The sequence below is a fragment of the Delphinapterus leucas genome, chromosome X (genome assembly GCF_059928025.1).
Source record: "Delphinapterus leucas isolate spDelLeu-1000000601 "Yukka" chromosome X, BTC_Dleu_Yukka2, whole genome shotgun sequence".
NCBI lineage: Eukaryota > Metazoa > Chordata > Mammalia > Artiodactyla > Monodontidae > Delphinapterus > Delphinapterus leucas.
The window spans coordinates 71,476,856-71,488,016 of NC_143150.1; the positions used below are offsets into that span (position 1 = coordinate 71,476,856).

Genomic DNA, 11,161 nt, shown 5'->3' on the forward strand with positions numbered 1-11,161 from the left:
TCACCTCTGAGCATTTCTGTCCCTCAAGCTGACAAATCTTACAAAGGTGAGAGTGGATGCTCAGATGTATACTAAGAATAATTACCTGAACAGTTTTTAAAAAGCAGCAGACGTAGGTGGAAAGAACTAGAAAAGGTCCCTAGTCATACTGATAATATAACCACAAAAGGAGGGAAGAAAAACTGGCAGCTGGGCATGTCACAAGTGGGCAAGAGAGCAGATGTGCGTTGGTGGCTCCAGGTGAAACCCAGTACTGGAAAAATTTCAAGTTCAAATATTTAAGTATCATTTTTCAAGCTTAGCACCCAGAGGCAGCAATCACCAGCATCACCCCCACATCTCCTACCTGTCCAGCCTTCGACACTGGAAGTGTATAGATGAAAGTAATAAAAGTACACCAGTATTGTCTGGCTCTTGTCTCCAGAGCTGCATGCAGTGTCTCTCAGCTGCCTCAAAATCTCCTGCCTGATATTCTCGATGTGCCAACTCAGCTAACCCTTGGAAGGAAAGCATACGTTTCGTTGGTTCTGGAGAATCATCAAAACATTTGAGGGAAGGGGGGGGGGGAAACAAAAAGTTAGAAATGCAAACAAAAAAATGTAAAAATATGGTATATTAAACTTAAAGATGAAAATGCTTGAAACTATGTAAAGCACTAGAGTGTTCTGCACGTTACTGATACCCCCAAGTTAATATCAAGTGCAGAACTGGCATCTTTAGAATTCGCCCATTAACTTTCTTTCCCAGACCAGACAGAAATATTTACTTCCAAAGGAGATTACATAATGACAAAAAATACTTTGCATCTTTAAATTACAAATCATAAGTAGCATCTAAAGATTTACGAAACATTATTCCTCATACCTTAGTTAACACAGAAAAACAAAATATAAAACATGTGATTTGCAAGGTCACATAGATTTAATAATGTCAGAATAACCTACTGGGAAACTTAATACTTTGTCCCGTGTTTTAAGTTGGATCTGTGGGGGCTGAGGTACTGGTAACTATCTCTTAACCTGGGTTGGGGGCACCATATGCTAGTGAACTCAATTATATTGTTTTTGTATATTTCACAACTTAATTTTTTAATTACTTTAAGGGCAACACTAGAAACAAGCATACGGGGAAACAAAACTAAAAGTCAAGGTGCTATTTTTAAAACAGCTGGTAAACAAGATGAATTCATCTGTCAAGAGCCAAAATATTTAAAGGGATCATCAAACATTTTAAATAAAGACCCAAGATTACATTGCTCCTCTACCATCCCAAACTCACATTGAGACCAAATTAGCTAAATCCCACCCACACTGGTTTAACACTAGCATTTTCCAAAGACCTCGGATACTGACTAAAGGATTAAGACACTGCAAACAACCCTGTGTAAACCAAGCAGTTACCTACAACTGCAATGATTTTTTAAAATGGGAAAACACTAAAATATAAAACCATTCGATAAAGCGCAACAGAATAACAAATGAAAGCACTTTGCTGTGTGTAAGTGACTTCGTTCAGATACATAAAGATAAAGGGTATACATCTAAAGCCCAGAGAGGGAAAACAACAACAAGCTACCTAAGTATCAATTGTAAATACTTACTTAATAATACATTACTGGGAATTTGACCACACCACTTTAACTAGATAGCGTGGGAAACCTTGTACAAATTACTTAAATTCTACCAAGGTCAGAGTGACAAGCTCAAATTTGAGCCTAGACCCTCAATCATTAGAGCTGGCAAGCGAACTGTATTCACAGGAACGCAAAGTAAATTTCCTAACAGAATGCACAGCTAGCTGACCACTAACATAAGAGCAGAGAGACCTGCATCCAACTCTGGGGGCGGTTATATCTATGAGAGAAACTAGAAAATCACATTTTAGACAAGCCTCTAGAACTTCCTAGCTCCTTATTTTAAGACGTTATTAACTTTTGAGGCCGCCTGCTATTTTAACGCTCGATATGACAACTTCCTCAAATAAAATAACACGTTAGAAAAGGGCAAGCTAGTACAGGAGAATCTAGGACAGAATCTTAAATCTTTAAAAATCCCTGAGAGGGAGGGGAACACTGACTAATAACTAATCCCACTACCTACAATCATGGCTAAGACAATTGAAGATTCACTTCTTAGTGCACAAATGTTCAAAAACAATAAAACCCTTGACACATCTCAACTGAGAAATCAACAAAAAAATAACCTCGTGGGAAACCTTAGAACCGCAGCCCAATCCCCCCTCCCTCCCGCCCCAAATAGCCTCAATATGGAAAGGCAGCTGAAGGACACTCCTATAATTTGGTTGTTTCCTTATTTTTAGTACCAAATACTCTCGACTAATTGTCTAAAAGGGCAACCGCCTTGCACTTGTGCAGCTACACTCCAGTTGCTTTACAAACTCTTCAAGCAGGGATGAAAACTTAAAAAAAATACACCCCCTATGAATAAAGAGATACCGGGCTAAAGAATGGGGATGGAAGACCCAGAGGCGGCGGCGGCGGAGGAATACAGGGAGAAAGTAACACAAAGCGAGAAACTGGCGGGCAGGATGGTCAACGCCAAAGCCCCAGCACCAGGGTGGTTTCTCCCCAAGGGTAGGAAGTGGACCGCAGGGCTGGCAACCTCGCGAAGGAAAGGGTGTGGCTCCCTGCGGGAGGGGAGGGAGGAGGACAGGGTGGGAAATCCAGGCTGGGGGCAGCGAGTAGAATTGAGCGATGGCAAAAGGAACCCCTGGAAATTTCCAATCGAAACTGGGGCCACTCAACCGAAGACACAGCAGAAAGGCGCTGCCCGGGGGGTGCTGCTTCAAAATCCTCTCGTCGAGGTTACTCGAAGCACACCCAGGAGCTTGTGCCCGTCCTTGGGGTGATACAAAGTGAGGATACGATTACCTCGGAACGGCACCCGCGCCCTCGATTGACAGAGAACCACCAAATCGGGCTAAGGGGAGCAGGGTGGAGGAGGACGTGGAGGGGGAAGAGGAGGGGGCGGTGAGCTGAATTAGGAGAGAATACGGCGGGGAAGGCAAGTGAAAGGCAGCGAGAAGGGCAGGGATTCCAATGCAGTCCATTCCAAGACATCCTAAGCGCGCACGTGTGGAAGAAGCGTCCCGAGAGAGTAGAAGGCTAGAAAATGCACAGGATTACAAAGCAAGAAAGGAAGCAAAAAACAAGCAAGCGAGAGGAAATGTTTAAGGAACGGACGACAGCAGAAACCCCGATCGGATGCCGGTAGACGACGAAAAGCTCAGCGATGCCACTGATGTAATGGGGATGGCTAGAGGAAAGGGAGTGATGAGAGGCAAAGGACGGCGCGAGACCCCAAGGGGGCGTCTGCCAAGGTAGAACAGACACCGGTACCTGTGCTGTCGGCCACGTTGCCCACGGAAGACGCCATCTGGAGCTTCTGGAGGGAGTGCGAAAAGGGGGTAACTGAGTCCCGCTGCCGCCACTACTGGCAAGAATGTTTCTAGAGGTAGCAAATACGAGGGCAGCAGCCGTACCACTGCTTTGGCAGGCTTAAGCGGCGGCAACAGTACAGGCACCGAACCTTAGAAACTCTGGTTGGCCATCTACCTCTCACGGTCTTGAAATGGCGGCGACGGCTCCTCGGCCGAGACAACACGGACCGGAACTACTTTCTGTTACAATCAAGTACCAGCGCGGAAGTAGCGCGGTAACCACTTATGTGATCAAAATGACTATAATCAAAGTCACTCTTTCCTATGTAGCCTTCCGCACAGGGCCCATTGCGACAAACACGATTTGTGTCGAGAGCGCATGCGAGCAACCCTGTCAACCCGACTCGCGGCTAGGGCACTGTCTGGGGCAGGACCGTCCAAGTTTTCTACTAGCGAAGCGGAAGATGAAAAAGAAACATACACATGATGGCTACATTTTTGGCAGAGTGGTAAACTATAGTCCACTACCCAGCCAAGAACGTAGATTTTAATAGAAATACCAAAGGCATCTACAAAAGTTTCATCAACTTTATTCGTACAAAAAGGGATAGTTACAAGGTTGATGAATCAATTCTGAGCAAGTAAATTTAAATGGTTATATTTCAAAGGCTGGAATTCAAAACGATGGCAGAGAGGGTTCCAATTAGAACACGTCTTTATTCTGATTCCAGCCATTGATTTAAGCACTTTGATGAAAAAGATTGAGAGTTTCACAGGGCCAGGTGAACCCAAGCATCTCAGATTTGGGCCATATAGCCCGAAATTTCCAAATCCTTTTGGTGTTCAGGATAGTTTTGCCCACAGTATTATGGCAAATGCTTCATAACTCGGGGACATGCTGAGAGTTTGCACTCCAAAGGCAGCAGCCATAAAAATGTTAAAGACGATTCATATTCCTCAAAATCCATGACTCTTCTGAGTTGTGACTTCATTTCCACCACGTAGCTCTGCAGAACGGTACAATCAGTGATATGTAACTCAAGGCAGCTCAACAATGATAAATGGATTCATTTGCCATCTACCTAAACCACACGCCGAGATTGAAACTAAATTGAACTTATTGAACAAATCAGTTCTTTATGATCTCCTGCAGTTTCAAGTCCACTGTTCGGACATTTTGTCACATTGGTATTAATTTGTATCTCATCTCTTATTCCAGGAAGGATTTAAGGTAGCTTGCCACATCAGCAAGAAATTATAAACCAATGGAGGCAACAAGTTGTGTCTCTCGGAGCCTTCTTTTTTCCAAGAAAAAAAAAAAAAGTCCTTGATCTAAGAAAGCAAGTCGGTGAATTTCTTCAAAATGTTTCTACTACCTAGCCAACTGCCTACACACACACACACACACACACACCCCCTTAAGTCCTCAAATTTTGCCTCAATTTCTTTGAGACAGCTCACATACTGTTAATTATGGATATGGGCACAGAGGAAATTTGTAATATTGATCATTTCTTCTATCACATCCATAATTATGAGTCAGATGCAGTGAAAAAGACGAAGTTCACTACACAAACTCTCCTGGAAGTTGGGCACCAACCTCTTCTCTTAATTTGATTTAACTGGTAAAACCTTTTTCTCCCCGCTCCCCCCCTCCCCCAGCAGAAGTGCTCCATCTGTGGTGAATAAAATCAGCTTTTCAACTTTTAGAACGGACTTCTCAGATTCCACTGGCAGATGTTTAGGCCTTACTGATTAGTGGGTGCTAGCTAATTAAGTAAAACTCTTCTTCTTGTTAAATGCCAGATTATGTTCCCAGCCAGGCAGGCTATTTGGCCCATCCATACTTGTGGTCTAAGTTTCCTCATCCTGAGAGGAGTCAAAGGACGCTGCTGTGGAAAACTGGGTGGTGGGGCTCACAGTGATTCAATAAGGAAAAACTCCTGTTGGAGTCTCAAGAACCCCCTCCAGGTACCTTCCAGCAGTAGCACCTGGAGGGTTTAGTTGGAAGGACTTATCAGATAAATGCATCTTCTTTGGTCAATCAAGTAACATTTACTAGAGTGCAAGGCACTGTGGGAGACACAAAAATCAGCAAGACAAGATCTTTGCCCTCAAGGAAATTGAAGCCCAGTTAGGTAGACACAAAAAGCCACTAGAGCATAAAACAGAAGAGTATTATTAAGGTGATAAAATACATCACTGTCTATAAATATCTGAGGAGGGAACAGTCACTTCAGGCTGGAGGAGGGTGACCAAGAAGGCCTGACCTGGGCATTGATGGGGGTGCTTTTGTGTGTTCTCTTTCACACTGATTTCTGTTTGTTTGTTTTTCTCCCTTTTGTGGGCAATTGTAAATTCAGAATCACCTAAAATAAACCAGCCGCTTCTTCCACCGCAATCCCAAACTTTGCCACCGTAATAATACCGCTAATCGTGTATTCGTTTTCTGTTACTGTCTCGCAAATTGCCCACCAATTTAGCGGCTTGAAACAACGCACACTTCAGAGCAGTCGCGCCAGCGCTCGGCGAGGGAGCCGGAGACACGCTCTGGCCGCCGCCGCCGCCGCCGCCGCCGCCGCCGCGCAGTTGCCGCTGGAAAATGGCTCCAAAGGTTCAGTGAAGCTGGAAAAATACCTAGATGTAGCGCCACAGGCTCTCCAGATGTTTGGGGATAATATTCCAGAGAGAGATCGACCCCCACCCCCTGGAGTAGCTAACCACTCAAAACGAAGAAAATTCGTTTTAAAACCTTCCGGAAATCTTTGAGCCCGAATAAAAGTAAAACTGATTTCATGGTAGCACAGCAACCATCACTAGCCAGTGAGTTTGGAAAAAATGATTCCTTATTTGGTAGCTGCTACGGTAAAGACATGGCCAGCTGTGATATCAACAGGGAAGATGAAAAAGGTAGAACAAAATAGATCAAAGACTGAAAGCCTAATGGGTACATTAAAAAGGCGGCTTTCTGCAGAACAAAAGCAGAAAAGCAAGGGGAGCACACCCTCTGGGAGCTCTGCCAGATGAGGATACGTTTTCCTCTCCTCAGCACCAATAGTCTTTAAAGATGCGAGAGCTCAAAAGACCAATAAGGTCCACTTTCCTCGTCAATCATCACTATAGTCCTACCCCTTAGTCTCTTGACCTACAAACTCTGAGGAGCAGTGTATCAAAATGGAGGAAGTGAGATTCAAAGCCCTGGTTCATTCTTCCAATCCAAATCCAACACGTAAGGATGTCTGAAAAGATTTTCACAGTCTTCAGCCTGAAACTGTGTGCCGAGAACAAAATAATTCATTAAAGAGTTCAGAATCTCAGAATGGAGATTTGCGTCTTCACCACAATGAACACGTGCCTGTAGTTATTGGACTTACCCGTCAAGACTGCGTTTGGTATTCTGTGCCTAGAAATGAGGGGGATGTATGCTTTGGAAGCATCGCCTATTGTCTGGACAGTTTTTCCATGGAAGTTTCTGCAGTTGCTTCTCAAGCGGGAGAGAACTCTTTCTCCAAAAATGAAAACCAGGACCTAGTCGTTGCCCCAGAGATCTTTGTGGACAAGTCTGTGTATGGCTTGTTCATTGGCACCTCGGGTGTCACACTGCAAAGCCCAAGACTGAGTCATGATGATGTCCCTCCACACTCACCACTGCCACCTCCAATGCAGAAAAATCAAATCCAAAGGAACGTCGGTGGACTTACCAGCACAGATGTCCATGTGTCTGAAAGTATACGTGCTATCATTTGAATTTTGATCCTGACTCTGCTCCTGTGGTTGCAAGAGTTTCTTTCTTTTTTTTAGTTTATTCAGTTTTAAATTTTATTTATTTTTGGCTGCATTGGGTCTTCGTTGCTGCGTGCAGGCTTTCTCTAGTTGCAGCGAGCAGGGGCTACTCTTTGTTGTGGTGCACGGCCTTCTCATTGCAGTGGCTTCTCTTGCTGCGGAGCACCGGCTCTAGGCGCATGGGCCTCAGCAGTTGTGGCTCACGGGTCAGTAGTTGTGGCTCGTGGGCTCTAGCTCTAGAGCGCAGGCTCAGTAGTTGTGGCACACGGGCCTAGTTGCTCCATGGCATGTGGGATCTTCCTGGACCAGGGCTCAAACCCATGTCCCCTGCATTGGCAGGTGGATTCTCAGCCACTGCGCCACCAGGGAAGCCCAAGAGTTTGTGACTCAGTGGAAAGTAGTGGTCTTATGGTTGTGACAAGGTTTGCAGAGAAGCTGAGAAAACTTGTGAAATAAGGATAGTGCTGGGGACAAATCACATGCTGGGAGACAGAAGGAAATCTAGCAAATGTGCCAGATGGTTCTTTTCTTGCTCCGGCTAGTTCTGATGACTGTTACCTTTTAAGCTCCAGCTTTCGCTTCCATGGTAAACACTTCACGCTAGAATTGAGCACTCAAATGTTAGGTTTTCCTTTTATGAACAACCAGATGTGGATGGACAATTTGCTGATCTCATTAAACATTCAACCAGGGACTCTGGAAATGGAGCTTTTTGTTATTCAAGGTCTCGGTTGCCTGGATATGCAATTTACCCTGTCAGACTCACCAACCAAGTATCATGATTCCTGCAGGTGCTATTTTGTTATATGTCAGTATACCAGAATAGACTTATTTCAAAAACTGCCTTTGCCAAACAAAATGAAGAATTATTGACAGGAGAAGCATTACTGAAAGATTAGGAGAACCCTGCATCCTGCACTTTGGGTTCCAGAAAAAGAGATTGAAATATAATTTACAAACTTTCATTACTATCAAAATCTTTGGCTGCCATAACTGTTAAAGATTTAGGTGAAAAGAGTAATCAATTTGTTTAGGGGTGGGGCAGTATTGCCAACGTGTCTTGAGTTTATTTTTGGTTCTTTAAAAAGGAAAGTCTTGGGCTTCCCTGGTGGCGCAGTGGTTGAGAGTCCGCCTGCCGATGCAGGGGACACGGGTTCGTGCCCCGGTCAGGGAAGATCCCACATGCCGCGGAGCGGCTGGGCCCGTGAGCCATGGCCGCTGAGCCTGCGCGTCCGGAGCCTGTGCTCTGCAACGGGAGAGGCCACAACAGTGAGAGGCCCGCGTACCACAAAAAACAAACAAACAAAAAAACACAATAAAATAGCACAAAATGAACTGAGCTCCTGTATATTTTTAAGAGGCATATAAAATCACACAGGATCTTGTGGTGGTTATCAATAAGCTACACTCTATGAAATATTTGTCCTATATTACCACATACACTCCATTTTACCCTGCATCCTATTGCTGCTAAAATATAGTAGAAAGCAGCAGCATAGCACAGGGAGATCAGCTCGGTGCTCTGCGACGACCTACAGGGGTATATCTTTTACAACATTCTTTTCTACATTATTTTTAAGGTTGTGCTAATTTTTTGGTTATGAAAAGTTGAATTTTTCTGTTGCCTTCATTTTCATCTAGCGGTTTGTATATTTTGTAAAAACGGCCTTAGAGGCCAGACACTATAAAACTCTCAGAGGAAAACATCGGCAGAACACTCTATGACATAAATCACAGCAAGATCCTTTTTGACCCACCTCCTAGAGAAATGGAAATAAAAGCAAAAATAAACAAATGGGACCTAATGAAACTTAAAAACTTTTGCACACCAAAGGAAGCCGTGAACAAGACGAAAAGACAACCCTCGGAATGGGAGATAATATTTGCAAATGAGGCAACTGACAAAGGATTAATCTCCAAAATTTACAAGCAGCTCATGCAGCTCAATATCAAAAAAACAAACACCCCAATCCGAAAATGGGCAGAAGACCTAAACAGACATTTCTCCAAAGAAGATATACAGATTGCCAACAAACACATAAAAGAATGCTCAACATCACTAACTATTAGAGAAATGCAAATCAAAACTACAATGAGGTATCACCTCCCACCAGTCAGAATGGCCATCATCAAAAAATCTACAAACAATAAATGCTGAAGAGGGTGTGGAGAAAAGGGAACCCTCTTGCACTGTTGGTGGGAATGTAAATTGATACAGCCACTATGGAGAACAGTATGGAGGTTCCTTAAAAAACTAAAAATAGAACTACCATATGACCCAGCAATCCCACTCCTGGGCATATACCTTGAGAAAACCATAATTCAAAAAGGGTCATGTACCTCAATGTTCACTGCAGCTCTATGTACAATAGCCAGGACATGGAAGCAACCTAAGTGTCCATCGACAGATGAATGGATAAAGAAGATGTGGCACATACATACAATGGAATATTACCCAGCCATAAAAAGAAACGAAACTGAGTTATTTGTAGTGAAGTGGTTGGACCTACAGTCTGTCATACAGAGTGAAGTAAGTCAGGAAGAGAAAAACAAATACCGTATGCTAACACATATATATGGGATCTAAAAAAAAAAAAGTGGCTCTGAAAAACCTAGGGGCAGGACAGGAATAAAGACGCAGACGTAGAGAATGGACTTGAGGACACAGAGAGGGGGAAGGGTAAGCTGGGACGAAGTGAGAGAGTGGCATGGACATATATACACTACCAAATGTAAAACAGATAGCTAGTGGGAAGCAGCCCCATAGCACAGGGGGAGATCAGCTCGGTGCTTTGTGACCACCTAGCGGGGTGGGATAGGGAGGATGGGAGGGAGACGCAAGAGGGAGGGAATATGGGGACATATGTATATGTATAGCTGATTCACTTTGTTATACAGCAGAAACTAAAACACCATTGTAAAGCAATTATACTCCAATAAAGATGTTAAAAGAAAATGGACTTACATTAAAAAATCTTGAAGAAGGCTTCCCTGGTGGCGCAGCGGTTGAGGGTCTGCCTGCCGATGCAGGGGACGCGGGTTCGTGCCCCGGTCCGGGAGGATCCCACATGCCGCGGAGCAGCTGGGCCCGTGAGCCATGGCCGCTGAGCCTGTGCGTCCGGAGCCTGTGCTCCGCGGCGGGAGAGGCCACAACAGTCAGAGGCCCGCGTACCGCAAAAAAAAAAAAAAAGAATCTTGAAGAAATGTAGCCCACCAATTTAGAAATTGTTGCCTTTTCTGCCTTTAAACTCTGATACAAATTGGCATAATATATAAAGACCTATGGAACTAGAACTATTATTAAAGAAATATTACATGAACTTAGATTCCTATGATAGCAATTTTCTGCATCTATACTTTCCTCTGGCAAACACTTTACCTCAATTTCTTCAGTTTAGTCACATTTTCTTGGGTAGAACTTGACTGTACCACTAATTTGCATAAGTGGATTGGCGGATTCTCTTGCAACATTCAAATTTACATTAGGTTTTGAGTTGACTTAGATAAAAAGAAAACATTGTTTTGCAGTTGGATTTATATTTTTCTTTAATGTAGTCACTAGTAAAATGTGCTAGATTTGACCCCTGCCCCCACCAAAGACTCTAGCTGGAAAAAAATGTGGAAAGTGTGAAGCATGTGAGAAAAATATTAAACCATATCAGATATATGGAAGTCTTATTGCCTATCATATGTACTGCCATTTTTAAAAGTTTTTTATTTGTTTATTTTAAATTTAGCTAAGTCTTGAGTAATTTGGAATCATTAGTTAAGCATTTTATGTCTAATTCAGTAGTCATGAGGGTGGTTATCCCTAATATTTTTAGTTATTTTGAAATGCAGAGTGTTTATTCATTGCACAATGCTGTAATGTAGTGTTTTGAGATTGCCCTGACCAGAAGGTGTTTCCAGTTACACAAGAAAACTCTTTCTATCTAAGATGAAACCTGTAATTCGAGATGTTTCTTCCTTTGTCACTTAG

At 43.4% G+C, this 11,161-nt stretch overlaps 1 protein-coding gene and 1 pseudogene across 5 annotated transcripts in view; one reads left to right on the forward strand and one right to left on the reverse strand.

Annotated features, from left to right (window-relative positions):
* OGT (O-linked N-acetylglucosamine (GlcNAc) transferase) overlaps positions 1-3,618 on the reverse strand; it is a 36,929-nt gene extending 33,311 nt beyond the window's left edge. For 3 of the 5 annotated variants that reach the window (XM_022560997.2, XM_089904380.1, XM_089904381.1), the window contains exons 1-2: positions 3,359-3,618; positions 347-527 (exon numbers count right to left, since the gene is read on the reverse strand). In XM_022560997.2, coding sequence (XP_022416705.1) covers positions 347-527; positions 3,359-3,395 — 218 coding nt within the window. In that variant the 5' untranslated portion in view covers positions 3,396-3,618. The remainder of the gene's footprint in view (positions 1-346; positions 528-3,358) is intronic. The other 2 variants (XM_022560996.3, XM_022560995.3) reach the window with 2 other exon arrangements.
* LOC111167814 (suppressor of cytokine signaling 6-like) lies at positions 3,591-8,468 on the forward strand (annotated as a pseudogene).
* The last annotated feature ends 2,693 nt before the right edge of the window (positions 8,469-11,161 follow it).